Source organism: Temnothorax americanus, unplaced genomic scaffold, assembly GCF_048541705.1.
Source record: "Temnothorax americanus isolate GAGA-0224 unplaced genomic scaffold, ASM4854170v1 Scaffold2, whole genome shotgun sequence".
Taxonomy (NCBI): domain Eukaryota; kingdom Metazoa; phylum Arthropoda; class Insecta; order Hymenoptera; family Formicidae; genus Temnothorax; species Temnothorax americanus.
The window spans coordinates 6,790,710-6,817,055 of record NW_027509338.1 but is presented as its reverse complement, the minus strand read 5'-3'; the positions used below and the strand labels follow the sequence as shown (position 1 = coordinate 6,817,055).

Here is a 26,346-nt window from a genome sequence, read left to right as displayed (position 1 = left end):
AATATATTATTATAAAACTGATATTAATATAATTATAAAATATTATAATTAAAGATCGCTGCATCAGAGGACTATGGTTGCGACGTAGAACACGTGGAACTGCTGATCCAGATATTCGACAATTTCCTAGCCGCGTTGACGACCAGTGAAGGACGTGTATCGGCTGTGCTTGACGAGGGGCAAAGGCTGATCGACCAGAACAATCCTGAAAAAAGCAAAATACTCCAGAAAATTGACGAAACAAAGCAACAATGGGAGGACTTGAAGGAATTGGCGCACGCTCGACAAGACGCGTTGGCGGGCGCCAAGCAGGTTCATATGTTTGACAGGACAGCCGACGAGACTATCTCCTGGATACAGGAAAAGGAAGCGGCTCTCAGCTCGGACGGCTACGGTCACGATTTGGAGACAATTCAGGCACTAGTAAGGAAGCATCAAGGATTCGAGACTGACCTGGCGGCTGTGAAGGAACAAGTAGAGAGCCTGATGGAGGAAGCGTCAAGGCTGATCGAGCTGTTCCCGGACGCGCGTATACACATTAACGTGAAGCATCAGGAGGCAGAAGCGGCCTGGGCTGAGCTACTGGAGCAAGCGGCGCAGAGGCGAAGCAAACTGGCCCAGGCGGAACAGCTGCAGGCCTACTTAGGCGAGTACAGGGAGCTGATATCTTGGATAAATGAGATGGTAGCCAAGGTAACGGCGCCGGAATTGGCGCGGGACGTTCCTGGTGCCGAGGCACTGCTTTCAAGGCATAACGAGTACAAATCGGAGATCGACACGCGCGAGGAGGCCTTTGAGAAATTCTATCGAACTGGACAGAAGCTAATCGAGCAGGGACACTTCTTGGCGAAGGAGATCGAGGACAAAATATCGGTGTTGCAGCAACGCCAGCAGATTTTGAAAGATACATGGCAGCAGAGAAGGCACATTTACGAACAGAATTTGGACACGCAACTGTTCAAGAGGGACGCTGAGATCCTGGAGAACTGGATAGTTAACAGAGAACCGATGCTGCAGGAAGAGAAATTGGGAGAGAGCATTTCGCAAGTGGAAGAATTGATAAGGAAGCACGAGGACTTTGAAAAGACCATACAAGCGCAAGAGGAAAGATTCAGCGCGCTTAAACGAATAACGATGGTGAGTTCAATATAATGATTTCAATATAATAAATAATACAGATAAAAAATTGTTGACTATTTATTGTTGAGAATTTACAATATAATATTTAATATTACAAACATTCACACAGCTGGAAGAAGCCTTTCAAAAGCAGCAAGAGGCGGAAATGGCCGCACGCCAAGCAGAAAAAGAGCGTGTGGAACGCGCGAGGATCGAGGAACGGAAACGTAAAGAGGTACAAAGGATAACTGAAGAGCGGAAACGCGAAGAGGAACGTAGACGGTTATTAGATACATCTCATCGCGCGCAACACGACGAAATTAACGGCTCGGTCGATGAACATGAGTCTGCGAACAAGTGAGTAAAAATTAAGATTCAACCCAAGACTCAGATATTCGAAATAATAATCTGATTTCACAAATATCATTGGCTTATTCATCAGGTTATCTCCGCTGAAAGGTGCTACTGCTTCCGAAACAGCAGAATCTGCGACACCCCAGAAGCCGTACGGTTTATCGCACATGTTTAGCGTAAAATTAAGACCAGGTACGTAATTTTGTGCAAAGAAATCAATTAATTGCGCTCTTGCCGTCAATAAAAAGATCTGATAAATGATTGTAAAATTATATACCAATTTCTTCAGCAACTTCGGATATCAAGAGAGCTGAAAGCATGAAAGTGGATACGAAGAAACCAAAACGGACTCCGAGCTTCACGACTAGACGAAGAACGCAAAGCTTCCGGAAACTGCAGCGAATGGAGAATATGGACGCTCTTCGCCCAGTCGAGATTCAAGGTCTTCTCGAGCGAAAGCACGAGCTTCAAAGTGCCGGCAAAAAAGCAGCCGTTAGATCATGGAAGCAATATTACACCGGTATCTAATCATTCACGAAATTAAATAGACGTAAAATGTTTCTTTAGCCGCAAATTTATTTTTATTTCGCAACTATTTCAGTATTGTGCGGGCAACTGTTGTGCTTCTTCAAGGACATGGAAGATTTCTCGTTAAGTAAAGCGACCACTGCCCCTATAACCATTTTCAATGCTATATGCGAGAAAGCGGACGATTACACGAAGAAGAAGAACGTATTTCGACTGAAGTGTACGGACGGTTCGGAATTCTTGTTTTTAGCACCAAGTCAAGAGGAGATGGAAGACTGGGTTAATAAAATCTCGTTTCACGCGAAGTTGCCACCAAGTCTACAGCTCTTAAGCTACGACGAGTCTCAGAAGGTTTGCAATAAAAACACTATATTTTTACTATTGTATTTCTAAACTTCCTCTCTTTTTGGAAATATTACTATCTATAATTATCTATTCGATCTTTTAGTCTTTTAATCCTATCATATCCTAATCAGACACTCTAAGTCCTTCAACTATAAGACTTGAATTGTAAAGAGAATCTTTATTTCTCAAAATCAGATGCAACAGGAAGGCTTGCAGAGGCTGCAGAGTTCGAGGCTCGAGCACGCGGACGATAACGCATCGACCGGAAGTAGTCGCGCTTCCACACCGGAGATGGAGCGCAAGAATTCTGTGATCAGGCGCGATCCCACCTCGGCAAATCAACACTCGCCCAGTTCGGTACAAATAGAGTTCCTGCAGATGCACCGGCACAATCAGCAACGGCGCAACGACGCGCAGAATGCCGAGGCATTCTTGGCGTCGCAAAGATCCGAACCGCAAACTCAGACGGAATTCCTGCAGATGCACAGGCAGCAGCAGTTGCTCGCGCAGCAGCAGCAACATCAGCTGATGCAGCAAGAACAATTGGCGGCTCAGCGAGATCAGTATCAACAGAATTCCGCGATGCTGGGAACCGACAAACCGCCCATACCGCCACGAGGCGCTCCACCACCTGTCCCTATGCGAACACCCAGTTCGGAAAATATGGTGCAATACAGGCGCAATGGTACGTCTTTTTAGATAAAATTTACTTTGCGCGTCAGTTTTGTATTTAATAATTTTTTTTAAGTATTTATTATATTATAATCCATAATCCTGTACCTTTATGTATCGATAAAGATTTGTTTAAATGTTATTATATATAGATGTGGAACACCATTTGCCACAAGGAAGGCCCAACTATGCGCAGCAACGAAGCGCAACATTAAATCACAATGGGTCCGGCCAGTATTCATCGAACGAGCCACCGGTATGGCACCGACAAAGCAGCGTGGATCTTCCTCCGCAACATCAAGGTACGTCATTGTATAATATAAGTTAAAAGTTAAAAGATTCAGAAGGTTCAGAAAGATTCTACTCGATATTCTCGTCGACACGTGAACATTCATCGTCATTTTATAGAATTAGCACCTCCATTGCCATCGAGTGCGCCTCCACCGACTAGAATGGCTCAGTGGAAAATTCCTCGTGATTCTGGTCAGTCATTACAAAACATTCACACTCGATAAAAGAAAGATTGATGTGAAAATCGCATGCAATCATTCTGCGTTTATACATTTGTTTTCATCACTCATTTACACCTGCATCTTACCGAACATTTTTTTCTCGCATTTGGCAAATTGCTTGGCAAGGGATGTAAAATGCTGAAGCAATGTGAAGCAATTATAATACATTTATAAATGTATTGTAAAGCCATAACCCCGAAACACATAGGCATATCTCCAAAGGATTAATACTAACGGGTTCCCGCTATTTGTTCATAAGCACTTCATAAAATTTTAATTTAATATTCCATTTTGCTGATACGTCTGCACTTCGATTTTCTAACTCTACAATTTATAATTTACTCATCGATAATAACAATTGTAAATAGCTATTTGTTAGACGATAACAATTGTTTTAGTTATAGCTGGATTTTATAATTGAATGCTGCAATTTGTGATCTCATTTTAACGGAATGAAAATTTCTTAATTGTATTTTTCGTCTGTTACAGCATACGGGAATGTATCCATACCAAATATCAGACAGGTGTGTTCCTAATTCTCAAATTTCTATTAAAATAATTTATGTTAAATTCTTTGAGAATTAAAAAGAGATAGAACATTTTTAATTTACTTTGTGAACCGGAACTGTAACCACTATTATATTGTCGAAGATGTATATTTTAGAATGTTGCTAAAACTTATCGATACATTATATGTATTTCAATTAAGGCAGTTGTGACAATCATAACGATTTCTTAGCGCAATTGCAAATCTATAAATCTCACTGTTTTTTGTTTATAAGCCCGAATAATGAATTCATATTCTTTTACAGGGTGTACAACAACAAAACAATACTTTCACTGGTAGACCGACGTCATTGCCGCCTTATGTCGCTCCGCCAGCAGCTCCGCAAACGACTCCTCCAAACATTGCGGTGGTGGATAATAGAAGAGCGTCTGAGAGTGGATCAGAAAGCGAGCAAAGCTCAGGCGGCAATCGGAAAGATCGCGATTACAAACGAAGTTCCGTATTGAGTAATCTATTCGGAAGACGTAAAAAACCTTCTCAATCGTAACGCAACCTCCGGGAACTTTCACACGAGCTATTAATTTAAATGTGGGTGCGAGGAACAATTTTTCTCGAACGACAAAAAAAATAAAGCGAACGACAAAATTCCTACATCATCGAAGATTAAAATACCGTAGCACTTTTGCTAAACAGTACATAATAATTTATTTTTCTTCTTGTGAGGAGTATTATAGTAATTTCATTATCAAAATTTGTGCAATGATTTTTAATATGTTGTACTTCGATACCGCAAACGTAACTAAATATGTAATAAATTTTCGAATATTCACGATCGAGATTGATCGCTGATTATAATCAAAATATATTCCTACTTATAAATAAGTAAAAAATCAAAAGTCATATCAAAGAGTTAGAAAAATATAAAAATTAAAATTCAGATTTTCATCAATATAAAGTTTCATCGTTCAGAAATTCATACTCTTCAAAAATATGGAGCTCTTAGATAACATCGCGAATTATCGAGATTCCCAATCTTATTTTGATGGATTTTGTATATTATTTATGCAAAAGTAACATTTGTGAGAGAAATAATATTTGTGTTCCTAAAAATAAAAAAATTTAATTATTAACCGTCATAATCCAAGGATCAAATTACGGAAATCTTTAAATTATGAAATATTTTTTACATTATTTTGAAAGATTATTATTAACATTAGATAATGTTTCACATTAATTTTTTCACACTAAATAGAAAATATACAAAAATATGCAGTATACACTACTTATTTTTGTGTATTTATTAATGATCCATGAAAAAGACATCTTTCAAGATATCTTTTTTTATGACAGTTGAATGATAAAAAATTTCAATTATTGTATTGAAAAGAACAAACATACTTTTTTTACACTCAATGTGAATTTCTGATCTAATAATAACTCTCTGTTACGATTGTAATAACAACTGAATGATGAATTCTGATGTGCTGAAGCTGAAGACTTACGAGAATACAACGCAACGAATACAATGACGTTTTGTAATATAAAAAAAATTACAATTCCGCAAAAGAAAAAGAGGTGACCACTACCGGGTTTATTCGAGATGTACCTGACTTAAAGAACGAAGTGTAGGATGACTTCTGTTTTCGGAGATTTATCTTTTTCTTTTTTTTCCTTTTTAAGTTAAAAAGTATCAACAGAGACGTTAAAATGTCAGAAGGGTGTAATGTTTAAGTTGTAGATGTCATAATATATGTTGCAAATATTATATATTTGAAGACCCACATGTGGGACCAATGATCTTAATGTGTTAGATACCAGAGACAGACATATTTTTTGACGAGGAGGACGAAATATTATATATTCTCGAGCGTTGTACCATTTCTTATGATAATGGTGATGTTACGAAATGTAAAGTGTATTTAATACAATAAAATTTGTGTACTGTGCAGGCGTTTTATCGCCGTCCCTCATGTAGTTATAGAGAGAGTGAGAGAAGGTCAAAATATAATATTATACAAACAAAAGAGAAATTTATTTGCAAAATCCGAACTACATTTATCTGCAATACCTAGGAGATGCATTATTTAATTTATGAACCATATTAATTCATCAACTATTTACAAAAATAGGCGAGTAAATAAACAGCAATTATTTACATAAAAAATAAATAAATTTTAAATTTTCAAAAACTATGCGCAGATTTGCACAAAGTTTTCGTAATTTCATTCAAATCTAATTATTAATTGTGTAAGTTTATCTAGATAAAAGACAATTCCCCCTTTTTCTTATTCTTTCCATGTCCTTTTTGTAAATACCTCTTTCAGATTACAATTCTAATAATCGATATATAAAAATGTAAAAGTATTTTTTTTTGCGTTAATATTTGTTTTTCAAAAATATATTTCTTTTCTCGTTACCATCCGTACTCGCATTTTGGCTTGTAAGTTCTCATCCCAGGCGTACAACACTACGCCAAGATGGCGTATTTCATTGATGCAATCGTGTAAATGTACACAATTACGTTCAATTGTTTCTTGGTTACAAGTGCTGACAAGTGCACGCGTCTAACAATGGTTGATGGTAAATAGCATTTCAAAAATAATATAAAAATATATAACTAGCCCCCTCGGGCAATAAAAGATTTTACGCACATTTTTCTTTAAACTGTATATTGTGCAGGCGTAATATATCGTATGTGTAAATTTTTCATTTTGCAGAAGAAGTAATACGCCGGCGACTGCTCATAGACGGCGATGGGACGGGAGACGATCGTAGGATTAATATGCTATTAAAATCATTCATAAAATGGATCAACAGTTCCGACGTGGACAACACGCTACACGAAAGAATGCTGTCACAATTGGCACAATGCGAATTTGCACAGAAGAAATCCAGGCTAGTCTCGAACATGAGTCGAGAAGAGTTAAAAAGCTACGAGCAACTGTCGAAGGAAATCGAGATACAAATAGAGAAGGCCAAGGAAGACATAGAGAAAACTAAGGCGGAACTGCAGGATGCCAAACGCGTGAGGAAAAATAGGATAGAGTACGATGTACTAGCCAAAGTCATTAACGAACAACCAGACCGATTGGAAACGCACATCAAGCTCGATACATTGCAACAAGAGCTGGGCGCTTTAAAGGTTTGAGGATGCGTCACCACCCGTATAACCGTTTCTGTTTGAAATAGTAGTTATAAAAAGATTGGTTAATCTCAAAATCATTTTTCACACGCAGGAGAAGTCAGAACAGCTGGAGCACAAATTAGAAATGCGTCGTAAACAATTCCACGTTTTAATATCCTCCATACACTCTCTACAAGGAATGTTAGACGAAGGTGATGAAGAAATGATGGACGAAGGGATGTGAGCCTTGAAAACACAGATGTACAAATATTGCGCAACAATTCATGAAGCAAGTTTACCTCACATTGATTAGGCTAGGCAACAATGATGCAAGACATTTATATACGACGGCATTCCGCGCCATTATTTATTATAGGTTTTTCAAATTTCAGATAATGCACATATGTATCAAAAAATTTTTAATTTCAGTTTGCTAGTTTTCGGCACATGTCTAATAGTTAAAGACAATCTAGTACCACGTTTGATTACCTCTTCCTCTGTAAACTTTTCAGCACACATGTGTAGATTTTTTATCGAAGATTCCGATACGCTATCCGCATCTCTTTCGGCTATAGAATGCAAATAATTGTGATACAAATCCTTCTGTAGGACTAACAGACTTCTGCGTTCTAGTAGCAAACTGAATTCTAACTTGGGTTGTTGTTGCTGCAGGAATAATATACATTGTATTAAAGTATATATTGTTACGTGACAGTCCTCTTTATTGACCATTGTATATTACAGTATCTACCTCTGTCGTTTCCAACCGTTTGTAAAAGTCGAGGAATGTATGGGAACCACAACTGATAGTGGTTACAACGGGATAAAAAAGCGGGCCATCTGAGTGTGCCTGACGAAGATATTACATTACTGTTCAGTATGTGCGCTATGTATATATTCTGTATTTTCTCTATTCTGATATATAGATAGATAAACGTAATTTGTACTTTATAACAAAGAAAAAACATACAGTACAATGTACTTTCACTTTACACAGCCTTTCATTCGCAACGTACCATTATTCCTTGCCCAGATAAATATTCGTTAATTAAAACGTGATTAGGCAATACTCCTTTTTCAAAGGCATTCAAAGCTGCCACTTTATCAATGTATCTCTGAAGCCACTAAAATATCAGTGTCAATATTTAATGCATTCACTCAATAATAAATGTAAATGATGCGTATAAAGTACCGTTGTGACAAATATAGAGGAGCTTTCGGCTTTTCTATATTTCTTAATCAATTCCAAGACATTTCACGCTCTGTCTACCTACATCGGGGATCTCTTCCGCTATCATCCCTTTGGGATGCGGTATGCCACCCCAGTTCTGCAATCTACGGTGGCTTAATTGCGTCCATTTTGGTTGCGGTACGCTGTTTACGCATTTTATAATCTGCCTCTCCTCCTCCTCGGTAATAAAATTCGGTATGTAACGCGCAGTGTCAGGTATCTGTGATTTGCAAGCGGATTCCCAATGAGATATAACCTCCGAGTTAAATGTACGAATCAAGTAACGAGAGAAAACCTCTGAAACGACGGCGTTGCGCAACGGAGAACCCTGCTCCTCGGTCATTTTTTATAATTTTCCTAAATTGTAAGAGCCGTGTACTCCGTGTAAAAATCTCAAATCCCGCGGATCGATAAGTGTCGAAGACGGAAGAACGATAATGTAAACAACTGTGACAATCGAGGACCGCGTGCACACGTGCGCGTGCGTGCGAATGATTGATGAAACTTGACACAGCTAGCAGAAGCCTCCGCGGTTGTAGTAACGCAGCCGTAAACGTCAAAACGTTTGTTTTCTTCCGCGGATCACATGGCAATGGCAAATTACTAACTCCGTTTACGCGGATGTCGAAAGGTCGCGATACGAAATTCGCTCGTGACAAACGTATCCCGTCTAACAAGCGCGAATTTTAATTGTAAATAATTGGAGCCCCGTTGCAACAATCCTGGAATACGCGTTGCGTTGCTGCTGAAATGCCGTATGCCGATCAATATAGTGTATTTGCATAAAATCGATTAATGAAGCCTAAACTGACACATTCTCTGCGGCATGAGTTTGTCAGAAGAATACCTGTCGAGTTACGTGTGTCGGAATAAAGTGAATAATAACCGAATGTCAGTGGAGTAAAAAAGCAAAACAAAGATATTAATTAAATGATGATTTAAGTATCACCATTTTGATACGTAGTTTGGATGCATAGACAGGAGTTTGATAAATATATTGTTTAAGTGTTGGTTTGCGAAATATACAAAATTTACTTATAAATTTTACAGTCCTTTTTTTTAATGACGACTTCTAGGCAGAGCAATATACATATACTGAGTTGTATCCATGAAGAATCAAATGGCTGATAAAAACATCAAAGTAATCCATCAGGTATAATTAATAATATTTAACTGCAACAGCTTTAATATTATATATTTAGACTGATCTATGTTTTTCTTTAATTTTAATTGAAAAAATGGTTCGCAGTTTCTTTTGGATCATGATTTTGAAAGCACTGCTGAAGCTTTAGTTCAAGAAGCTTCAAAAATGGGCTTTCAAAATTTGGGACATAAATTAGGAGAAGTAACAGATCCCTATGTTCAACTAATGTTGTGCCACGATACTGGAGATTATTCAACATTTTTCCAAGTAAAGAATTTTTACATATTAGTTATTAAAAGTTATTTATATTCCAATTGAATATCTCTGATCATATTGCACTATTATATGTGTATATTTTCTTTTAGTTGTGGAATGACTTGTTCTCTGATAATATTAAGCAATGCGAAGAATACAAAAAGCTAACATTTTATTTACACGTACACTTTGCTGTACTACCTAAACGTAAATCACACGCCGACCGATATCAAGAACATGGTAAAAAAAGATAATTCTATATTATACATATATGTATAATTTTTTATATATGTTTAAATAACAATTTTTAATTTTTGTTATGGATCTAACATCAGAAATAAGTACACTGATATTGTCTTCAACAGAAAAAGATCTTATTTTGGAAAAATGCAAGGAGGTAATTTAAAATTTTTTAAATTAATTATTTAACAAAAATTACTTTCTGTGTTCTTAAATAGTTTCTTATTATTATATTTAATATAAAATGCTTAAATTTAGTGTGATAATTTATACGTTACATTCAATACTTAAAAAATAATTAGCCTAAAGGTATTATTAATGACAAACAGAACAATGCCACTGAAGTCGAAAAAAATAGCATGAAACAATTGCAAGATTATTTGAATGGGAATGGCAAGGGATTAGAGCATGATACAGAATTACAAACGTTTTACGCACTGCCGTTTATTGAAGATCTTTATGCAGATACTTTTTTCTCCAAAGTGTTAGAACAAGATTGGTTAGATGAGTTATCAAAAAATCTAGATTCGTTTATCACACGTCACAGACAAGTAAGCAAACTCATGATCAATAGTTGAACTTTATATTTTAGATTTATATACGATATACGATATAATAATATATACGATAATATATATAATTAAAAAATATTACGTAAAAAAATTATAAATATATATAATACGAAATTTGTAGGAATTAATCGATTTAGACAATATAAACTTTAATAAAGCACAATCGCAGAATCTAGTACAGGTTCATACAACCATGCCAGCAACAAAAACAATAACCGTGGAGTCGGATGTTACGCAAAATAAGATTAGAAAGAACAATGTGCCAATTGTGCCAAACGACAGGGATATACCCATATTTCTAGAAGACCATGACAATGAGGAGCAGTATAGTTTTTTTAACAAAACAAATTTAAAATCGAAGTAAAATACCTTTCCTTCGATATGCGTCAGTAAAGAGCTTGGAAAATGTCTTATTCGTACATTGTCATTTACAGAAGCACACAAACGCATGTCACTGGAAATCAAATTGCTGTCAATAATTCACGAGAAGATGTATTGTATCCGGGAGAAAGCGTTAACAGTTTGTCGAAGATCATGCACAAGTCAGATAAAAGATTGATTCGATATAATCGTGAATTAGCGTTAACCAAGTCTCATTTATACAGTATTCATACAAATTATGAGAAATTGAAAGTAAGATTTCACAAATTACACGCGGACTATCATAAACTGATAGACGTTGCCGGGGAATTAACGGTGGCGTTGGAGAATTCAGTGAAAGGGCAAGAAGTTGATGTGCAACGTACACTCGAGATCTGCATGAAAATATTTCCAGATTTGTTTAATCAAAACATAAGAGAGACTTATTCGTATGTAAGTAAAACGGAGAAAGAAAGAAAGATCATGGCGTATTCTTCTATAAACTTTTCCTTTTTAATGTATATATAGCTATTTTTTGATAGCCGTCCTTGTTACAACTCGATCGTATTGACGTAAAAACAATTGCGCTGCCTAAACTTGATGTCTCATCAGTAGCGCCGGTACCTCCCAAATTATTGGATTATAAAAAGATCAAGTTACATCTAATTAACGGGGACGTAAAGACAAAGTTATTGCTGTTACAAGCATTGCGTTGGGTACTGAGATGATCAATAGCTTTACGTACAATGGCGACGGTATCCAGTCATCTTTTGCAAATCTCATTTATATTTTTTTAGAAAATAACGCTCGTGCAGTCGGCAGAACAGGACGAAGTCCTACACGAATACATAACTCGCGATTTGTTGGGGCTTCACGGACAAATTGCCAGCGACAATGGCAAATCGATCCTACCGTGTCTGCTGACCGCGGGAGAAGCGTATGCCAGACATCTCTTGCAACAATTCACCGCACGATTGCTGAACACCCTGGCATCCTTCAGATGCGGAAGAGATTATCTGTCGGTCAGATCCACTGTCGTAAATGTGGTACGTTTCTACGTAAACTAACGGATGTAAACCTGTCTTGCGATTATTTAAAGAATTGGAATCAGACAAGTTTTGATATGTTTATTAGAAGTTGCTATAGAGATCATAAATTGATGGATGGCGATAATAAAGAATTACGAGATTCTCGGTATTTCAGACCTTTACTTGTCTCGACAATAATTACGCTGACGGAGTGGATCCTTTCGCGTGTGACATGATGGTGGCGATGTTACAAAAACTATCTTTACGTAGACAGCAACGGATAAACATGATAGAGAGCGGACTGCTGGAATGGTTGATCAATCACCTACACGATAAATGTCGCATCATAAGTTTATACAGGCTCGAATACGCTACCGCACTTTTAATGAACCTGTCGTTACATCGATTAGCACAAGCCAGAGCGTCCAAAATATCTTCGTTACTCGTGTCTACTTTGCTCGTCCTTCTCTCGATAGATCATACATCCGTGAGTAAAATTTACACGCGTATTTAATGAAAATATATTTGTAGAGGAGAATAATTTTGTCTACAAAATTTAATAATATATCTTTAAAATTTTTCTGTCGTTTTTATATATATATATATATATATATATATATATATATATATATTAGTCACTACCGTACATCAATGGAGCACTAAACAATTTTTTAACCAATCCTATAATTAATGAGGAAGCAAAAAGAATTAAGCATTCGAATATATCGGAATATCTTGGTAGTAAACAGAAAACTGCGGAAATAAGGTACATGTACATGCATAATACATGTTTATACAAAATATGGGGGTTCTAATACCAGGACAATATAATTTTCGCATTTAAATATATTTGATATACATTTGCAATTCTTTCTTTTTATCGAAATTGCATATCTTTGCTTTAATATTTAGATATTTATATTCATAAATACGATTAAAAGATAAAACTTCTATCTCTTAAACGATAATAATTTCGGTATGACAGAAAACACCTAGATTATGTATTGAGGGTACAGAGATATGAAAATGTTAACACACCGCAGAATGACGAAACCGGGGATGACGATAACGTAAGCGAGTATACGATGCGAGTACAAAAATATCATATAAATTTCGAATGATTTTATAGACATTAAACATTTCCGTAGGAAGACTTGGATGTGTTGGAAAGTGAATTAGATGAAAACGATCCACTGCAAAATTATATCGGCGAATTGAACGGAGAAACGTTGCTTGCAATGTGTTACAGTGTTTCTTCGAAAATTCCTCAAGAGACTGTAAACACGGATACGACTCTACCGCAAATATCTACGCTCGATCCTATCGACTTTTACGACAATCAACGCGATAATCGTGTCTGTAATAAACATCCATATCCTGCATTAAGGTATTCATATGTACAGAATATATGTCCTAAAATTATAGTTACTCTTTCTATGTACACAGAAAGTTTTTCTATGTACACAGAAAGTCTTTCTATATAGAAAGTCTTTCTATAGGCTAAACTGGTCGTATAATATCAAAATGCCTATCAAACGCGATCAGAAAGAGCAAACATAATCGATACGAATTTGATTAGATAATCACGATAATCAACTTAATTAAGACAGAAATTAATTTAAGGTTTAGAATAAATAATAATAAACGAGATCAATTAAAACTACGCAGATCGGAGAATAGGATCAATGTAAGAAAATTACACGACGGAAAATTCAGAAAAACGGGATTAGAAAAATTGCCCACAGAAACGATAAAATTTCCTAAGCGAAATTTCTCTGAAAGAATACCTAATAACGATGCAATTTATTTATATGAAAATCAGACTTCCAAGTGTGTTATTAATTAATTAGAATGATTTTTGATGCAAAATAATTTGATAAAAAATATTATAACACAGTTTTTAATTTAACTTACTTCGTAATTAATCTTGTAATTAACTTTTTATTTTTAATTATTTCGTTATTAACAGATATCGATTTACAGGGATAGCAGTGAAACCGCAGTGACATCTTCTACGACTCTTGTATCCGGTCACGAGAATGGCCAAGCAGGTACGTACTTCACATTCTTAGCTGCTATTTGAATAATAGCATATCCAGTACACTGCCACTCGTTTTGAACCGACTTAAAAATGATGAACTTGGCACATTAAGAGAATAATTCACAAGCAGTAGTATTCAGTGAAAGCTTTACAACTTTCCCTACATACGCAGAACCTTGAGAAAATTGGAGCACACACAACACGTAACGAAAGTGATGGAAACTCAGATAAATATTAACCAGTTAGATGACACATTTCAAAATTGTTGCATGGAACTATTTAAATTAAAAAACACTTCGCGTCACTCGAAATGATAGTTTAGAATATATCATTTAATACGAATTAATTAATCTACATTTTTCCCATTATTTATGTGACATTAAAACATGAAAATAATATCAAAGAGAAATAAAATAATTAATATCTTACTATATAAATTCAGTAAAATTTCAAAATCTTATTTTTACAGAAATGGAGAAGTTCAGTAGCATAGCATCGCTGTGAGTAATACTTTATGCAATCGTTGCAGTTATGCGGTTCATCTTTCACTTTCACAGCTTTTGAATATTTATTTTTTGAAGCATGTGCTTTGTATTATTTGTACATATAATATTGTCTTTTTTATTATAGCTACTTACGTATTTTTATATACCAAATGATGATATTGAATAAACTTTATATTTATTGTTTGTTAACAATGCTTCTGCTTATTTCCTGGCTATTACAAATCTATTTAGTGACAGAATTGTTTATAGGAATAGTAATAACTGTAACAGCAATATAATTAATGATACTTCATGGAAAAATGATCCAGAACTTGCCAAAGAAGAAGAGGCATTTTTAGCTAAGCCTAAATTATCAAGGACACCTCCGTGAACATTACGTCAAAAAAATGTTGAACATTAAAATATCATATAATTTTATTATATCAAATTTATAGAATTAGATGTGTGTGCAGAAGTATATAATAACTAAAATATTTTTATTATACAATATCAATGCCTATAGTGTACTTATCATAGATAACATACAAATGTATAATTTTTAGATAGTATTTAAAAAATAAATACAAACAGATCTTATATATACAAATGTGTTTATTTGCTCAACATTTTTATTCTGAATAACATATTGCATGGAGAAATCCCTATTATAAAATTAATAAAATACTTATAAAATAAATATATATACAAATCTCTCAAACACACATATCGACGTGCTATACTATTTAAATACGATCTTAAATCGAAAGAATAAGTTAATTAAGGATAAATAGATTTTTGCAAAAACATAGGACCACTGGTCCTGTATCGTCCAACTATAGCGGGATTGTCATCGTAAGTACTACTGCCAATGTATCCTTCGAAATTCGGCGAAGCGGAGAAACCATTCGCAAAACCACTCTTACTTCTGTAGCCGCTTACGCTGCTGGCAGCGTAAAGCGGGTCGTCGGAGTAAACACGACCGGTATAACTCGGACTGCTATCTTTAATTATGATGACTTTCCCACTACCCTTGCCGACAGGCATATAATAACCATCGCGTTCCCTTGGCAGGTAAGTTACACCGCTATTCGGAGCGTAGCGAGACAAGTATTTGTAGCCGTATTTACTGGGTTTACCCGACGAATAGATACCGTGCGTCTTGGGGAAATTACTACCCAGAAATGACTGTCCGGAACTTGTTGACATGAACGACGGTATGTCGCGATTATAGCTCACGTGCCCGGCGCTTCCTCGCGTGTAACGCGTCTCGGACGGAATGGAAAAGATGCCGCTGTACTTGTTGCCTCCTTTCAAGTTCAACGGGTCGTTTTTCAACTTTCCAAACGAGTATTCGCTAGTCAGACCGCTTGACGAATAAGGCGCGTAGATCTGATCAGCACTTTCGGAATAACTTGAGGAGCCGGAGGAACCGAGATATCCCTGTACGCCGCTATCGGTAGAGCCTTCGGGATAATTATCCGATATCCGGGTTGGCCTGTATCCGGAATAAGCGGGTATTCTTTTACCGCTGCTGGTGCTGCTAGCCGCGTACTGACCGAAATCAGAGTCTTTGTGAACCAAATCACTTGTGTACGCGCTAAAGGCCGACTCCCCGTTATTATTACCGCCAATATATCCTCTGAGCGGCGTATTAGACGTTGCGCGAGTGGGTGTATTGTAAGATTCACTAGCGGAATTCTCATAGGTATTGGAATATCCTGCATATTCATTTCCGTGATCGTTAGCGGAATACCCGTTGTAACTGTTTCCTGCGTTACCTCCTCCTATATTATCCTGACTACCGGCGTTAATTAACGAGTGACTGCTGACATGGTTGGATAATTTATGATTGGTGTCTCCAGCACCGTAAAAGCTTCCACCGTTTTGATAGCCATCCTTCGATCCCAAGTATCCATTACTAGTAACGGTGTTACTATAATCGTACCCATTGCTATCGCCTGCGGTAAAAGAATAGCCTACAACGAAATCGGGTTTCTATTAAAATGTGTGATACAATTTATTTCTAATTGAAGATTTCAATATATTGTTAATATTCTAAATTCTCCAAAAGTATTACATTTATGTCCATTTCTCTATCAATACGGATTAACTTTAATCTCCGCTTAGCTTACTTTTTATTTTTTTCTAATTCTTATGAAACTAAAAAAGAATAAAGAGTAAGTTAAATCGAGATTAAAGTTAATCTGCATAGATAGAAATGGACATTAATCTTAGTCATGCATAAGATTTTTTAAAAATATATAGAAGGCAAAACCTAGATGCAACTTCATCAATACGTACTGTTTAGAGGCGGCTTCGCATTCGCAACTATCATACAACAAATTATCACTGCGCTCTAAAAAGATGAATTATTTCGTGAAAAACTAATCGACCTAATATAAAATTGAGAAAATACTGCCTGTATAATCACGCGTGAGTTATTCTAACAGAAATTTATTTCAGAAGCAAAGTAATATACACGACTCCAAAATTGAGGCAACGAAACAAAGCTTTATTTAAGATATCTTCTCTAAACAATAACATACCGTAATAGAACATTATGTAGACTATGAGCAATTGATTAAATATAGTTAAAGAGAAAATACAATATTTTTTTTATTTCTCCAATTTCATTCTTAAATGCCGACAAATAATACACGTAGCATTACACGCGGATGTATAATAAACGTGCTAAATTACTTTGCTTTTCGAAATACTCTGCAGATATCCTCTACGTTACTTGAGTTGGTATCTACTTACTAGCAACATACTGATTCTCGCCACGTTTCAACAAAATCAACAATAGCTCAGTGTCAATCGAGTAAAAACTAGACACCTTTCTGGTGTCTACTAAAATGGAACTACACACATATTGGCGGGCAAAAGCGTTGTTTTCTGTTTTATACCCCCAGCAGCCCACTCCCTCGCCTCACGAAAAGGTAAAAGCGATCTCGGTGCGCACATACTGATGTGACATTGGTCGGGACCCGACCATACAGAGCGGAGAGAAACGAGTCAACCTGATTTAGCTCTTCGCTTTTACAGGGAAAGCAATGGGTCACCTCTCTGTGCAACCGCATAGTGAAGTACGAGGTGCAGTATTGCGACCTACCTAACATGCCTAATGCACGAAGGTTCCACGGAATAAATCTAGGAAGAATTGTCCCCGCCTTTACTCTACTACGATAATCAGCTGTATCATAGTATACTCTTTACATCACTGTGATTGCACGACATAGTAACGAATAAGTAGTTCTCATAACGGCCTATATGAGAAAGGATATATCCTTAGTTACAAGTTCCCGGGTACAGCAGTGATCAAATGCACGCATGAATTACGTATGATTTGTACTATTAATAGGTATACTATTTCTTCAATAGAGCACAGAAGATATATTAGTGTGATTAATCATAGACTGTAAAAAGTATAAAATAGTACGATAAAAATCATTCCCATACGATTTTTTTTATTTTAATTATTTTTTTAAATAGTATGTGTGTGGTGTATATACTATATGTATATTATTTTATTTTATTTGGTACCAACAAAATATGAATAAAATTTATAATACTTCTTAAAGATAATATCGAGATATTATCTATTGTTAGAAATAAATTCAATTTCAATTATACATGTATAGTTATAATTGCTTAATTTAATTAAATATAAAAGTTTCATGTATACACGATAACAAATTATTCATTTATAATCGTTTATCATGTAATCGATTCGATTTAATTATCAATTAATGAATATCTGGATATACGTTTACGGAAATCTTAGAGTTTAACTTATTGAAATTCCGGCCGGAGGATATTTAAGATGTACTTTACATACATACGTAAACCGAGTATCTCGCTTGAATAATAATGCTGCTATCTGGAAAAGAAAGTTTTTCTCCATTCCCTTAAATATAGCAAATTTAATGCGGGAACTTTATTTCTCACGGTTTGAAACTTTTACTGTAGAAAGCGTTGCATTTTCACTCACAAACGTTTAATTTTCTTTTTATTATTCACAGTAAATTAACCATATCAATACTTTGTATACTTAACATTTATGTGTTATTGCGGCTATCGCAAGTCTTTTTTATTATTATTCTGTAAAAGAATAGTCTGCAATCTCAAACAAATTAAATAAAGTAAAATTTAATAACATCCCATATCAATATATCATTCCTGATAAAGAGTTAATCGATAGATTGCAAAATAAAAAAGTGCGTAGGAAATGAATCTCGATTGGAACAATTCGCGTGTGTCTGTACAATTGCCGGATGTATCTGCGGCGTTTCAAGTTCGTGCAGCCAGCTCGAAAGTTCGTAGACGAAGCAGAAAAAATTACAATCCCTTGCCACTTGTTCACGGAAGTCGAAATAGTACGTATATGTCTAAGTACACCTGTCCAATGTCCAGCGTTTATAGTTTTGCTCGTTGTCCTTTTTAATGCTTTCTACTTTCCGCGCGCACGCACGTGCGTTCGCATGTATTCATTCAAGCGCACTGATCCTAAGTTAACCAGATGTATTTTAATAGGTACTTGGACGGCAATGACCCAGGCAGTTGAATGTAAATGTCAATGTCTCTATTGTTTTACATGCGTGCTATATTCAACGTTAGCATGCGGATAACGTTTGATATAAAAATGTGTATCTTTTCGAATCGTTCGAAACAATTCGTATATCGCATATTCGATATTAACTAATTAATTTTTAAGACAAAGAAGGAGAAAAAAATATGCGCATGATATTAATATTAATAATCGAATAAAATTGAATATTTTTCAATTTGATTTAAATTCATCATTCAAATACATTTAAATACACGCCAATTAAAATTAAGCTCACTTTATATGATTTACAATTCAGGTTAGAATTAGAAAAATACGTGACATATAAATTAAAAAATAAAATGCTATATCCTTCTTATATAAAAATTGAACGCAGAGATGTAATTACAGATGTAATTAAATAAGCTTTAAATTAAATTGTTACAAGGTAAGTAGTTGCTTTAATCGATGTAATTATCATTACGCATTATTCTTACGCGCGGTTATTAGATATAGATGTGCTTAAGTTGCGTTTCTTGATGATTAAGAAATTGAATAATTTATAAGCTTTTAGTAACACCGTGTACTAAAAGCCTGCGCACGTCATAGAGTACAGAAAGTAAAATCGGAATGGAAAGTCGAACACAATTAATTCCAATCACGAAACTCTCTTTAAGCCAATGCAAGTAAAATCTTGACCTTCGAGAAAAAGTAGCTGATACGATCGTATATCTTCAGGCGAATATATTGTACGGTGTTTAAAAAGCCAACACTTTATTTGTATATCTCCGAACAATATCCCGAACTCTTTGACTTTTGGCGCGCGATATATATCGCAAACCCAAAAGACCTTTTATTTCAAACGGGGATACACCGTCGACACCATCGGTAATCTGATATCATAAGCTGTTAATAAATTAACGTATCTTCGAGCGCTTACAGCTCATTGTTGACAGAGGACAGAAGTAATCGGTAATTTTTGCGGCAACGGGCGAAAACTACCGGCGCGCTAATTTATCGCTGGGAACATCGAGAGGAAAGTATATATCGATACGTCGACAGAATCGCGATGTTGTCGGCACTCGGCATCCCAACTCCCAACATCCAACATTCCCAACCCAACAACTGATTGTGAAACAACAGTGGGACCGTACTGTGTGGGGACGTCCGTGCGCTCGTGTGGGAGATGTGACTGACGTGAGGATTGAGGATCGCGAAATTCGCGATTCGCGACGCGATCACCCGCGTGACGGTCGTCCGATCGCGTCTGCTCGATTGGACAGGGTCGCTCGCTCTCTCGTGCGTTCCCCGTATCGCGTCGCAAGCGTTTCCGATAAGCGGCGACGATACCAGCCGGAGCTGTCATGCCTATCGGTGAGTTCACGTCACGGACGTGTAGTGTGAGTTTTCTCCTCGGAACGAGCAACGAGACAGAGGACGAGCTCGAGGCTCGAGCGCGAACAATCGGGCCAATTGACGTTTCGACACGGCCGCGCGTGCACGTGCTCGAATTTCGATGTTGCGTCATCCGCGCAATAATGAGACCTGCTGACCTGACCACTCGGAGCTGTCCAAAATACACAAGTTCACGATCGTTTTTCGATGCCATCGTGTCTTTTGTCACACGACTTACGTTCCTTTTGCACGAATACGATGATTGTTTTTTACGGAATTAAGCGTCTTTCGAGATGGGGGATGGAGACAATCTCAAACGTTGCACTAACATTCGCGACACAGTATTGATCATCGATAGCAAACATTTATACATTTGTACGCGGAACTTTAAACATGGATTATTTATTTGTTTTAAGTGATAAACCGATCGAGATAATGAGAGATAACGATTCGTCAGATGCGTGGACGACGAGGCGCCATGGAAATGCGAGCCGTGTATGACTAATATGAGTCATTTTGCTATATTGATTCCTGTATACATTCAAAGAATTCTAGGCTCTTCAAAAAATGAGTCCAAGTGAGTTTCGTTATGAATTATATATCTCATAATTATTGAAAGCTTGGGCTTTTTTTTTTAACAGAAAAATAATTATCCTCACGATTATACTGTCCGATGAATCTTTTTCAGTCAGAATTACCACTGCGGACAGTCTCGATTACCGTTACATACCCATCACAAAAAACAGCGTTAGTTTAGGCATTAAAGCTAGCCACGACGCAAGGGTTGCCTTACGGACACACCTGGGGGGCGACTCCAATGTGTATGAGGTAATGCTATCTTGTTTTATGCGACAATTAATTTTGCTACGTTTACGTCGTATATTTTTAATAACAATTTTTAAAGAATAAAAGTAGTTTTTCTTATATAATTTTGCACTATGTCAGATTATTATTGGCGGATGGGGAAACACTATGTCGGCGATAAAAAGAAATAATACGGAACCAGATGTGGCAGAAGCAGACACCAGGGACATACTGAACCCTGATGAGATATGTGATATTTTCATACAGTAAGAGAAAATGATACATTTTCATACATGAGACTACATTTCCCATTTTAATCGGCTTCCATTCTACAGATGGTCTTGCGATGGACTATTAAGTGTTAGCCGCGAAGATGATTTTGACACGCCGTTCATGTCTTATAAAGACAGAAGCCCATTTGTCATAAATTATATAGGAGTTAGTACTGCTTGGGGTGCAACCGGAGAATGGATAATTGAAGGTACGTTAACTCACTACGATACATTATTGTAAAATTTGTTTTACTATTTTTTTTCAATATTGAACATTCCTAAATTGCAGTATAATCAAACTCATAAATGTGCGTTAACGTCCTATACGGATCAATCTAAATTGTGCACGAAAAAATGTAAATATTTTTTCAACACTTGTGCTACCAGAATGTCAGTTCACGTCACTCGCCATCAGGCAGCAACTGATGGACACGTGCCACTTCTGGGTGGACTTTAACGAGGCGTTTGGACTGCCTCGGAACGCGGTAATGGCCTCCGAGGACGGTCTGTACATCGGCCGAGCGCATCATCAGGGCACAGTGACACCGGGCGGCATTCGCGACAACGTCTGCACGCTTGCCTGGGGCGGCAATGCCCACGAGAAGCGACAATTCCAGGTGCTGTGCGGCAAGGACGTGAACTGGGTGAAATCCTGGGAGGGTAGCGTGCCTCTACACGCTTTACCTGCCGGCGAAACCGAGGATGGTTACGCTCTGTTCGTCGGCAGGATATTGCACGAGGGTATCTATCACATCGGCAAGATACAACCGAATCACCAAGTGTGTTATATACCGCTGAACGGCCAGGAAATGCCCTACCTTGAGTACGAGGTATTGGTCATACATGACAACTACGGGGTCGAATGTATTGGAAGGTAAAGCGTCGGACGCGCGGCTTAGAGACAGAATGTATTTATTTTTCCACGAGATGAAATATTTTCCGCATGCTACAGCTAAATGCGATCGAGCCTCTCTATAAAATTTCAATTGGAGTCATTTATATTCATGTACACATCAATTATTCATAATTCAAGATAATTTATAACATGTTTTTTGTGAATACAAAATATTGCGAATGATATTACTTGATATCATTAGTGAGACAGATATTGATCTTTGGAGGCTGTATTTTAACTTGATATTCACTAAAAAAATGTAAAAATATATTTCTTGGCAATTTTTTATTCCATAAACGTGGTATAATCTAATGACTCCAATTGAAAACGTAAAAGTAGATTAAATCGCATAAGTATTAACAGTGAGTCATTGGGAATCGGTCAGAATTAAAAAAAATCATTTGCCCTAAGTACGTTTCTTGGCATCAATTTTTATCAATTCTCGCCAATTCCAAACGTAATCTAAATGCAATTGTATGATGATTATATATTGACCTCAATATGAATTAATTGTATGTAATTTGTAGTCTGTTACGATGTGAGCGCAATTCAAAGACATATTTTTTTATGAATACCGTACAGAAAATTATTGCAAATGGTGTTGGTTCCATTCCTATACACAAACAGGCTAATATATATTATATTTAAACCTGATATTATTTGTACAGACACTAATTAGCAAGTGTAAATAGTAAAATGATATTTAGCTACTAAAAACTTATAATATTATTTAGCTAAGGATAGAAAAAGACCACAGATAATTCCGATATAGTTTATCTCGTATCCTATTGCCAGACTATACATATATTATAATAAGTAACGGTATTAAATTATTGCGAAATTTACTTTCTGCACATAAAAGAGAGAGAAGATACTTATCAGTTTAATGTTAATTCTGAAAATATTTGATATTGATTTATGGATCTTTTAATCTTGAGATGACGAATATGAGACGGAGAAGCTAGTTGTATTATACTTGTTTAATTTAGCGACTACTCAGGGTTTTGCAATTATAATCCACAAATGACGGCCAATTTAAGACGTAAAACAGAAACCTAATATTTTATCTATGATATTGTGATATGATAATAAGCCGACAACAGAACGACGCGAACAAAAGAAGCACTCACATTGATCTAGGACAATTTATATATAATAATGGCGAGTGTTCGTACAGTATATTAGTATCCGTAGTATACGTTTCTCTTTGCGCTGAGCATTTTTTTTCTTCTTTATTACACACAACGTTATACAAACGCTCAGATGTTACATAAGATATATGCGTTATTACGAGCAAGGCTGCACAAACAGCACAAATTTATCTAGAACGATTTTTATTAATTAAAGTAAAGTAAAAGTGCTATTTTGATGAGAGAGCACAATTCTACTTTCCTATCTCTGTTATTTGTGTATAAAAAAAATATACGTAGCTTGTAATATAACAAGTGTAATTAATGGTGTAATTAAAGCGCGATGTAAATTTCTGCGAAGCATGTACCACAACGAGTGTACTGTAGCATACGATTCATAGAGCAGCAAAATTTTTATGAAATTTATTACACGTATGTAATAAATTTGTAGAAATTCAATGTGCAAAATTAGTTTCTGTCTTTTATAAATGAAAATTTATAGGGGATAGAAGCGCGATTATATGGCTAATAGTTTTTAAACTTCCTTCAAGCGCTTGAAAGGTGAAAAAAATTCTTCAACGGACAAGAAGATACAGCGAAAGTCTTTCCACATTTATCTTTTGCGATTATGGTTATGTATTAGAATGTTTTCCGTAACGTAACGTTGTACATCTTGAAAATATTAGAAGTAGGACAAGATGTTGAAAGCCTCAAAAGGGTTCTAAACATAAAAACGTTTCTAGAACAAACGTTACAAGTATTAATTTCTCTCTAGATGGAAGGTATCTTCCAGATACCAGATTCTTTGCATGTATATACCATAATATATGTATATTACGCATACGCAGCGATGCTACAGTAATTTATTATGTCATTGTTGCACAATGTAAGTATTATTTCCTTTCAATATATATTGCGCAATCATACCACAGTTAATTATGATAATTTATATAATCAAATCCAAAACCTCAACTTCACACGCGAGATATATATATAAACTCCTTCGCGTTTGATCTACCGTCATGGATCGTTATAGATCAGTGAGATATTTAATTAAACAGAATTTTTAATATCTAATAACAAAATTAAAATTGTGTTGTATTAAATAATAATTGGTATAAACAAGCAAAATAATTAAATGAATGACAATAAAAGAGACTCAAAGTGCTCTCACAGAAATTATTTTCACCCAGCTAAACGGAATATTTTGACCAATATATAATTATACTTCACGCACTAAAAGTTTCCGGACATATTTGTACTTATTTGATCACGGCGAATTAGATTAGATTTCGCTTAATCTCGCTGCATCGGGGGGATGTATATATATTTGCGGCGACTTTCGGAGAAATAAATTCGAGAGTAACATCACTGTCGGACCACTTACCTATGCGTATCCCCGGCTAGTAGTTTTTCCCCGTTCGACGAACTCCGGATCTCGCGGCTACCCTACTTCCAGGGTTCCAGGCGCCACGTCGTCCTCCACCTCGTCTCGTCCTCGCTTCGCCCTCGTTCGTCGCCGCTACGATGCACCGCTAGATGCGCGTGAGGCGAGCACTCGCGATCCACCGCTTATTCGCGCGCGAATCCGACGATCGGAGTCGATTTTCAGTAAATTGTTTAAGCGAGCGAGCCGTCCGCGTACTAAGTAGCTCGAAAAGTTCGAAATACGCGTCGCTGATTGGCCGGGAGTTCGCGGATCGTCACGTCCGCGTCTCTGATCCGCTGCAACTTCAATTCGGTCAGTTTCACCGTACGTAGCGTGACTTTTTTTTTATTTCGAAGTCTTCGAAAAGAAACAAAAGTCCAGATGCCGCCATGCGTACTACAACGCTGATATTACTATAGGGAAAATAAATGACTGATATATCGTTTAATTACATCGTAGTACATCACCGGGTATTTTATCGAAAAATTAATATCGGTGTCTAATTTCGCCGAGCTCGTATATTTGGATACCATCATCGGCACGACGTCATACTTACATCGTACGCTTATTGTAATTTCGAATAAAGCGCGATGCTCGACAAAGGCTGCGCGGTCCACTTGACGCTACAAATTCTTCGGAGCGCGTTCTTCCTTCTCCTTCTTTCTTCATCGAAGGAAAAGAGAAGAGGAATGCTTCGAAGCATTTGTAGCGTCAAGTGGACCGCAGCCAAAAAGATCCTTTCTCGCGTATTCGCAGCGTTGCAGCGTTGGGGAATCAAATCACTGATGTGTAAATCTCGCCGACTATACGAGGTCCGAATCCCGCGAACGGGGCGTATTACCACCGTTCCGTTTCTCACGTTTTTATCTCGTGCCACTTCGAAACGTGCGAGCGTTGAGGAAAACGAGGCGATTTTTTAGCACGCACGACGAAGTAAATCGGGGCCGGCGATTATGTCGACGTCCCGCAAGCGGCTCCTCCGCGAAATATCGCGGACGAAAAATTTCCGCGCTCGCGCAACCTCGCCTCGTTTTCAGGGTCGCATTTATATACGCGTTTTGCTGATTAACGCTTAACGTCGACTGCCACACAAATTTTGTACGATTTACGCTGGGAACTACAGCAGAATTTTCATTATCATGATTATAATATATATATATATATATATATATATATATATATATATATATATAATGATAAAATATTAAATAAATATATTTGAATAAATAAGACTGTATATTTATATTAAACAACGCACTTTTTACATTATATTATTGTTATCTACCTGTGTTATTTAAAATTCTGTATTTTTGATGACATATATTTTTCACGAGTGTCTTAAAAAATTTAATAGCGC

At 36.5% G+C, this 26,346-nt stretch overlaps 6 protein-coding genes and 2 long non-coding RNA genes across 17 annotated transcripts in view; 5 read left to right on the top strand and 3 right to left on the bottom strand.

Annotated features, from left to right (window-relative positions):
- Positions 1–5,984, top strand: part of Kst (spectrin beta chain, non-erythrocytic 5 kst) — a 65,443-nt gene extending 59,459 nt beyond the window's left edge. For 3 of the 4 annotated variants that reach the window (XM_077405717.1, XM_077405715.1, XM_077405714.1), the window contains 10 exons: positions 55–1,137; positions 1,250–1,476; positions 1,562–1,665; positions 1,763–1,993; positions 2,075–2,352; positions 2,542–3,031; positions 3,171–3,320; positions 3,427–3,501; positions 4,020–4,054; positions 4,343–5,984. In XM_077405717.1, the coding sequence (XP_077261843.1) occupies positions 55–1,137; positions 1,250–1,476; positions 1,562–1,665; positions 1,763–1,993; positions 2,075–2,352; positions 2,542–3,031; positions 3,171–3,320; positions 3,427–3,501; positions 4,020–4,054; positions 4,343–4,585 (2,916 nt within the window). In that variant the 3' untranslated portion in view covers positions 4,586–5,984. The remainder of the gene's footprint in view (positions 1–54; positions 1,138–1,249; positions 1,477–1,561; positions 1,666–1,762; positions 1,994–2,074; positions 2,353–2,541; positions 3,032–3,170; positions 3,321–3,426; positions 3,502–4,019; positions 4,055–4,342) is intronic. The other variant, XM_077405716.1, reaches the window with a different exon arrangement.
- LOC143897241 (uncharacterized) overlaps positions 1–26,105 on the bottom strand; it is a 44,022-nt gene extending 17,917 nt beyond the window's left edge. Inside the window, exons 1-2 of the long non-coding RNA XR_013256887.1 lie at positions 25,546–26,105; positions 24,948–25,402 (exon numbers count right to left, since the gene is read on the bottom strand). This is a non-coding gene — a long non-coding RNA (uncharacterized LOC143897241). The remainder of the gene's footprint in view (positions 1–24,947; positions 25,403–25,545) is intronic.
- On the top strand, positions 6,475–8,154 carry Thoc7 (THO complex subunit 7). The gene is made up of 4 exons (XM_077405730.1): positions 6,475–6,618; positions 6,756–7,180; positions 7,275–7,451; positions 7,907–8,154. The coding sequence occupies exons 1-3, from the start codon at positions 6,546–6,548 to the stop codon at positions 7,404–7,406; spliced, it is 630 nt and encodes a 209-aa protein (XP_077261856.1). The 5' UTR covers positions 6,475–6,545; the 3' UTR covers positions 7,407–7,451; positions 7,907–8,154.
- Positions 7,494–8,867, bottom strand: LOC143897239 (putative RNA/DNA demethylase ALKBH6). 2 transcript variants are annotated; one of them, XM_077405728.1, is made up of 5 exons: positions 8,689–8,856; positions 8,437–8,613; positions 8,179–8,286; positions 7,914–8,012; positions 7,502–7,828 (listed from the first exon to the last, which is right to left on the bottom strand). In XM_077405728.1, the coding sequence occupies exons 1-5, from the start codon at positions 8,734–8,736 to the stop codon at positions 7,571–7,573; spliced, it is 690 nt and encodes a 229-aa protein (XP_077261854.1). In that variant the 5' UTR covers positions 8,737–8,856; the 3' UTR covers positions 7,502–7,570. The 2 variants fall into 2 exon arrangements, with proteins under 2 accessions (XP_077261853.1, XP_077261854.1); XM_077405727.1 differs by having other exon boundaries at positions 7,494–7,828; positions 8,437–8,867.
- Positions 8,926–15,001, top strand: LOC143897236 (lisH domain-containing protein ARMC9). 3 transcript variants are annotated; one of them, XM_077405720.1, is made up of 16 exons: positions 8,928–9,546; positions 9,643–9,804; positions 9,903–10,032; positions 10,158–10,189; positions 10,362–10,583; positions 10,726–10,964; positions 11,039–11,417; positions 11,507–11,680; positions 11,762–12,010; positions 12,168–12,479; positions 12,628–12,758; positions 12,978–13,062; positions 13,141–13,379; positions 13,976–14,043; positions 14,503–14,533; positions 14,789–15,001. In XM_077405720.1, exons 1-16 carry the CDS (start codon positions 9,502–9,504, stop codon positions 14,907–14,909), a joined length of 2,619 nt encoding a protein of 872 aa, XP_077261846.1. In that variant the 5' UTR covers positions 8,928–9,501; the 3' UTR covers positions 14,910–15,001. The 3 variants fall into 3 exon arrangements, with proteins under 3 accessions (XP_077261847.1, XP_077261846.1, XP_077261844.1); XM_077405718.1 differs by having other exon boundaries at positions 8,929–9,546; positions 10,128–10,189; XM_077405721.1 differs by lacking the exons at positions 12,978–13,062; positions 13,141–13,379; positions 13,976–14,043; positions 14,503–14,533; positions 14,789–15,001 and adding an exon at positions 12,905–12,935 and having other exon boundaries at positions 8,926–9,546; positions 10,128–10,189.
- On the bottom strand, positions 15,188–17,375 carry LOC143897237 (uncharacterized). Its single transcript, XM_077405722.1, has 3 exons — positions 17,279–17,375; positions 16,820–16,874; positions 15,188–16,494 (listed from the first exon to the last, which is right to left on the bottom strand). The coding sequence occupies exons 1-3, from the start codon at positions 17,285–17,287 to the stop codon at positions 15,296–15,298; spliced, it is 1,263 nt and encodes a 420-aa protein (XP_077261848.1). The 5' UTR covers positions 17,288–17,375; the 3' UTR covers positions 15,188–15,295.
- LOC143897242 (uncharacterized) lies at positions 16,156–17,646 on the top strand. The gene is made up of 3 exons (XR_013256888.1): positions 16,156–16,223; positions 17,243–17,457; positions 17,564–17,646. It is a non-coding gene; the product is annotated as an uncharacterized LOC143897242 (long non-coding RNA).
- On the top strand, positions 20,140–24,496 carry LOC143897238 (C3 and PZP-like alpha-2-macroglobulin domain-containing protein 8). 4 transcript variants are annotated; one of them, XM_077405723.1, is made up of 6 exons: positions 20,140–20,438; positions 20,876–21,036; positions 21,148–21,287; positions 21,405–21,529; positions 21,599–21,744; positions 21,923–24,496. In XM_077405723.1, exons 2-6 carry the CDS (start codon positions 21,027–21,029, stop codon positions 22,411–22,413), a joined length of 912 nt encoding a protein of 303 aa, XP_077261849.1. In that variant the 5' UTR covers positions 20,140–20,438; positions 20,876–21,026; the 3' UTR covers positions 22,414–24,496. The 4 variants fall into 4 exon arrangements, with proteins under 4 accessions (XP_077261849.1, XP_077261852.1, XP_077261851.1 ...); XM_077405726.1 differs by lacking the exon at positions 20,140–20,438 and adding an exon at positions 20,453–20,648; XM_077405725.1 differs by lacking the exon at positions 20,140–20,438 and adding an exon at positions 20,453–20,800.
- Positions 26,106–26,346: the final 241 nt, after the last annotated feature.

Excerpts from the sequence above, each read along its gene's own strand:
- LOC143897238 (XM_077405723.1), top strand. Across the intron at positions 21,530-21,598 it reads ATATGTGATATTTTCATACA|ATGGTCTTGCGATGGACTAT; the intron begins GTAAGAGAAAAT and ends TCCATTCTACAG. Across the intron at positions 21,745-21,922 it reads CGGAGAATGGATAATTGAAG|AATGTCAGTTCACGTCACTC; the intron begins GTACGTTAACTC and ends TTGTGCTACCAG.
- Thoc7 (XM_077405730.1), top strand. The coding sequence starts at position 6,546 with ATGTACACAATTACGTTCAATTGTTTCTTGGTTACAAGTGCTGACAAG. Across the intron at positions 6,619-6,755 it reads GCGTCTAACAATGGTTGATG|AAGAAGTAATACGCCGGCGA; the intron begins GTAAATAGCATT and ends TTCATTTTGCAG. Across the intron at positions 7,181-7,274 it reads AAGAGCTGGGCGCTTTAAAG|GAGAAGTCAGAACAGCTGGA; the intron begins GTTTGAGGATGC and ends TTTCACACGCAG.
- LOC143897237 (XM_077405722.1), bottom strand. Across the intron at positions 16,495-16,819 it reads TGCGAAGCCGCCTCTAAACA|GCTATTCTTTTACCGCAGGC; the intron begins GTACGTATTGAT and ends ATTTCGTTGTAG.
- LOC143897239 (XM_077405727.1), bottom strand. The coding sequence starts at position 8,736 with ATGACCGAGGAGCAGGGTTCTCCGTTGCGCAACGCCGTCGTTTCAGAG. Across the intron at positions 8,013-8,178 it reads TATCTGGGCAAGGAATAATG|GCACACTCAGATGGCCCGCT; the intron begins GTACGTTGCGAA and ends TATCTTCGTCAG. Across the intron at positions 7,829-7,913 it reads AACGGTTGGAAACGACAGAG|CAACAACAACCCAAGTTAGA; the intron begins GTAGATACTGTA and ends TTATTCCTGCAG.
- LOC143897236 (XM_077405718.1), top strand. The coding sequence starts at position 9,502 with ATGAAGAATCAAATGGCTGATAAAAACATCAAAGTAATCCATCAG. Across the intron at positions 11,418-11,506 it reads TAAGAGAGACTTATTCGTAT|CCGTCCTTGTTACAACTCGA; the intron begins GTAAGTAAAACG and ends ATTTTTTGATAG. Across the intron at positions 12,011-12,167 it reads GATCCACTGTCGTAAATGTG|ACCTTTACTTGTCTCGACAA; the intron begins GTACGTTTCTAC and ends TCGGTATTTCAG.